This window comes from Vigna umbellata, chromosome 1 (genome assembly GCF_029865625.1).
Source record: "Vigna umbellata cultivar VRB3 chromosome 1, Vumbellata_1.0, whole genome shotgun sequence".
Taxonomy (NCBI): Eukaryota; Viridiplantae; Streptophyta; class Magnoliopsida; order Fabales; family Fabaceae; genus Vigna; species Vigna umbellata.
In genome coordinates this window covers 91,991,714-91,995,895 of record NC_142165.1, presented here as the reverse complement: position 1 = coordinate 91,995,895, position 4,182 = coordinate 91,991,714, and the positions used below count along the sequence as shown (strand labels likewise).

Below are 4,182 nucleotides of genomic sequence, written 5' to 3'. Positions count from 1 at the left end.
TTATTTTTGGGTCGCGGCTTTATCACGCTAATTTTAGGCAAGGGTAGCAGTGTCCATGGAACGGGTGGTTCAGCAAATTTTGGGTCATGGAACATGCTTAATTAATTTTCCGTCAAACTTAGTTATGAATGCATGAGAAAGTGAACCACATAAATTTTTAATAATTAAAATTTTATTTGTCGGATTGATGATAAAAGGAAGAAATTGACTTGTGACCGGTTCAATTGTGAATTTTTGTTTTAGAAGCTACATTTACGACTAGAAATACTCAACTGGAAATATCTAAATTTTGGAATAGCTTTCACACTGTTTGGGTCATGGCGTAATCAGCGTAACTTGTAAAATTGTTGGTCGTGGAGTGTAGAAGGAGAGAGTTTGTGGGATGTGATTATGACGATTTCAATGGTTAAAAATGGCGTATGAAAGTGATGAGGACGACGACTCTCATTAGTAGTTTCCAGGAACTTGTCTCCTTTTCCGGGAAACTCTCTCACCATATTTATTGGCCCACCTCATTCTCAATCATCACTCCAATTTCAATTCAATATAATTTCTATACGTTTTTAACTCTCCTTGCTTTTTTTCTCTTCCATTCTTGCACTTACTTTACCTTATTTTTTTTATTTATAGCTTACTCCCATTTAATATTTTATATTTCAAAGAAATTGTGAAAGAAAAAAAAAACTGTACAAGTTAATTTTTTTTACACAATCACTGTACAGAATAGTTAAATATTATAAATAATAATTGTGACGATAGTCTTATCCCGTCTCTGTTTTTCAATGTTGAAGCGTCCAATTCCAATCATGATAGCGTGGCTAGAACGTATATAGCAGTGGACACGTGATCGTTACCTTTCATTTTGAGCAGTTGGGAACACGATATAAAATGACAAATGAATAAAAAAAGGTTTGCACCTATTAGAAAATAATATATAAGTAAAAGCTATGCTTTATTGTTTATTTTTGAATATTAAATTTACTAGAATAAATTATTAAATTAAATAAAATGATAATAATAAGTACTATTTTGATGGAAAAGAGATGTGAGAAAAGGGAGATAGAAGGACTGACCTTGAAGGAAAATCTCATGTTGAGATTTTGAGAGAGACCGGCCCATTGGGTTATCACGTGGAGGTGTGACCCACCAGTCCCCTTAAAGGTAAAGCATCTCACTACACCACATCATCTACATAATAGATTCTATCTCTATCATCACCACAAATTAATACTAAATCTAATTCTGAAAATTCAATTTTATTCCATATTTATTTTCAAACTACACCTCAAAAATATATTATTATTATCTTCACTAAAATTCTCAACCAGAAACCAAAAATTAAAACAGAAGAATTGTACACACTTAAACGAAACTGTATTTATTTTTAATTCTCAGTTAAAGATAACCAATACAATAATAATAAAAATATTTAGAGACAAAATAATGAATAGTGATTTTTTTTAGCTGTAGTGTGATATTTAATAAATTAGTCTGGTAATTGTTTTAGAAGAAGAATGTACTTAAAAATTTGAAAAGTAGCTTTTTCAAATTTTGTGATTTGGTGGTTTTTGATAGTCAGTGAGAGAGTCGTTTGTTTCCACACATGCTTAATCAGACCTCTTTGGTCATTCTCTCTCTCATTCGGTTTCTCCTTAAGCAGCTGATTTTCAGACAAAAACACGTGAGCTAACTTCCCCCTCCGCACCTTCAACCTTGGTTAACTTAATAATCCTACCCTCCAACACAAACTCATATATATATATATATATATATATATATATATATATATATATATATATATATATATATATATCTAGCTTTTCAATATACCTTCCCTCCTCCCCACATGCATTAAAAATATTAGGTAGCATAGGAGCTATTACATGATTGCAATGACTTCTTTTTCCCTTTAGGGTACTACATTAATGTTCAACTTCATCTTCCATTATAAGAGTCAACATACATACACTATATTTCAAAAATAATCATAAATTATTTTTATGAAATCGAGCTAAAATAACCTTTAGTGATATCATTTTCTATAGCCACGACTAGATCAATTAACCGCGTCCGAGTTACTCATTTCTATTTTTTACTCATTCACAGATATTGCATCATATGACTCATTTCTTTTTCTTCGGGGCATTATATTTTAGTAGCGTTTTAGTCAAAGACATATAATTCGGATATGGACTTACAATAAAAAATGTTTTCATGCGTACACACACGCGCACCAACATCACACATGTAATGAACAATAAAATAATAGTGATTCATTCCTTCATACATATGGATGTCTTCTTCTATAACGATTTATAAACATACAACAAAAGGATCAAAAGTAAAAAGTAATTTTGATCAGCAGTTACAAATTTCTACAGTATTAGTTAATTACACCCTTAACTTTTCACTACCTGATGTAGTAATCCATCGTACGTATCCTATCCCCCAACCAAAAAAATACAAAGGTTGCCGGGAAACTCTTCTTTCGTTGTTTTTTTTTTTTGTTTTTTTTAACGACAAAAACAAAACTAAAAACCTAATTCATAATAAGAATCAATCAACATGCTGCAGAAGGATTGGCGAAGGGGTTGAAGAAGTGAGGTTTAGGAGCCATGGAGAAGGGTGACTTAGTGGAAGCGCCGCCGCCTACCCCGCCGCCGAGCCTCTCACACGAGGGACACATGGTGAGGGTTGCCGCAGACATAGGCATGTACAAGGGCTGAGCCAGTTTCAGTGCCTTCAGCTCTTGCAGCTCCTTCTGTAACCTTCTGTTCTCGTCTGTTAATGTTTCACAACACTTTTTTAGGAACTCGCAGTCCACCTCTGTCTGCTTCAGCTTTGTTCTGCAACAAGGAAACAAAAAATATTAATCAACAATTTCAAACATTGATATAACGTATGACCCCTTTCAATGATACGAAGATGCATAACATATAAGGTTTTAATCAACCAAACATATTTACCTGGCTCTCCGGTTCTGGAACCACACTTCGACTTGTCGAGGCCGAAGACTTAACTGCTTGGCCAAAGCTTGCTTCTGTTTCTGTAACCCCAATTGAAGACGACAATATGAGTCACGATATTAAAAGTCATGATATTGATGCATGTAGGAAAATAATAAGAGGGAGAATATGATTACAGGATTGAGGGTGCTGTGTTGTTTGAAGCTTTCTTCAAGCAAAGCGGACTGTTCTTTAGTAAGCCTAAGTTTCTTCCTGGCGGTGGTGCCGTCTTCTTCTTCGTCGCTGGCTCTTGATGAAACCCTCTCCGTCTCTGTTGCATCCACCTCTTCACAGCTGAGATCCCTCTCCCTCTTGACCCTTCCACTGGAGAAGGAGGAAATAGCACTGTGAGGTGATGTCTGTTCAAGAGGGTCCTCAGAGGAGAGTTTGTTGTGTGGTATGTTTCTGGGGAGTTTCACCACCTGCTGCGGATAAGTTTCGCGGGAGAGGCCCAACGTGAGTGAAGGCTCAGGCTCTGAGTTAGATGGAGAGATGAAAGAGGATTTAGAGGAATAGGAGTTTGGCCTGTGAGTGGTAAGATGGTGATGATGAAGAATGGATGGTGGTGATGGAGTGATGATATCTTCTGGGGTGGATGTCAAAGCTAATCCTAGAATAAGCTGAAGGCCTGAGTCGGTGGGATCCTGATGAAGACCCATCATAAGGTGATGGAAGGAGTATGTGTGGGAGAGGAGGAAGGAAATAGAGAGTGGTTTAGTTTAGATGATGATTAGATGATGGTGTGGTTTATAAAGTGTGATGGGAGGTAGTAGAAGGGTGTTTATTGAGAAGAGAGGGAGGGGAAAGAGAATGAATGTGACTTTTTGTGGGGGCAAAGGGTGGGTGGGTGGGTGGCTATGATTATTATTAATCAAAGGGCGGAATGAGTAGTGAAAGGAATATGGGTGTTGGAAATTATGAGTTCTATATCTGTTGCATAGGTTGACCATTATGTGCCCCACTACTGTTACCTCCATTATGATAGCAGACAAAGTTGGATAATCTTTCTCTCTGAGATCCTATATTGCTATACAACCCTAACATCTTCACATGCCAATGCCAATGCAAACACACATCAAGAGGGTGGGTGATTCGCTTCCCTTCGCCACCCACACACGTACCTATATTACAATACATAATTATTGCCACACTTTAATTCCTTTCCCACATATGCTTC

General features: G+C 36.5%; 1 protein-coding gene across 1 annotated transcript; it reads right to left on the bottom strand.

Moving 5' to 3' along the window:
* Positions 1–2,251: 2,251 nt before the first annotated feature.
* Positions 2,252–3,773, bottom strand: HAT22 (Homeobox-leucine zipper protein family). The gene is made up of 3 exons (XM_047301022.2): positions 3,143–3,773; positions 2,967–3,046; positions 2,252–2,846 (listed from the first exon to the last, which is right to left on the bottom strand). The coding sequence occupies exons 1-3, from the start codon at positions 3,665–3,667 to the stop codon at positions 2,561–2,563; spliced, it is 891 nt and encodes a 296-aa protein (XP_047156978.1). The 5' UTR covers positions 3,668–3,773; the 3' UTR covers positions 2,252–2,560.
* Between the last annotated feature and the right edge of the window lie 409 nt (positions 3,774–4,182).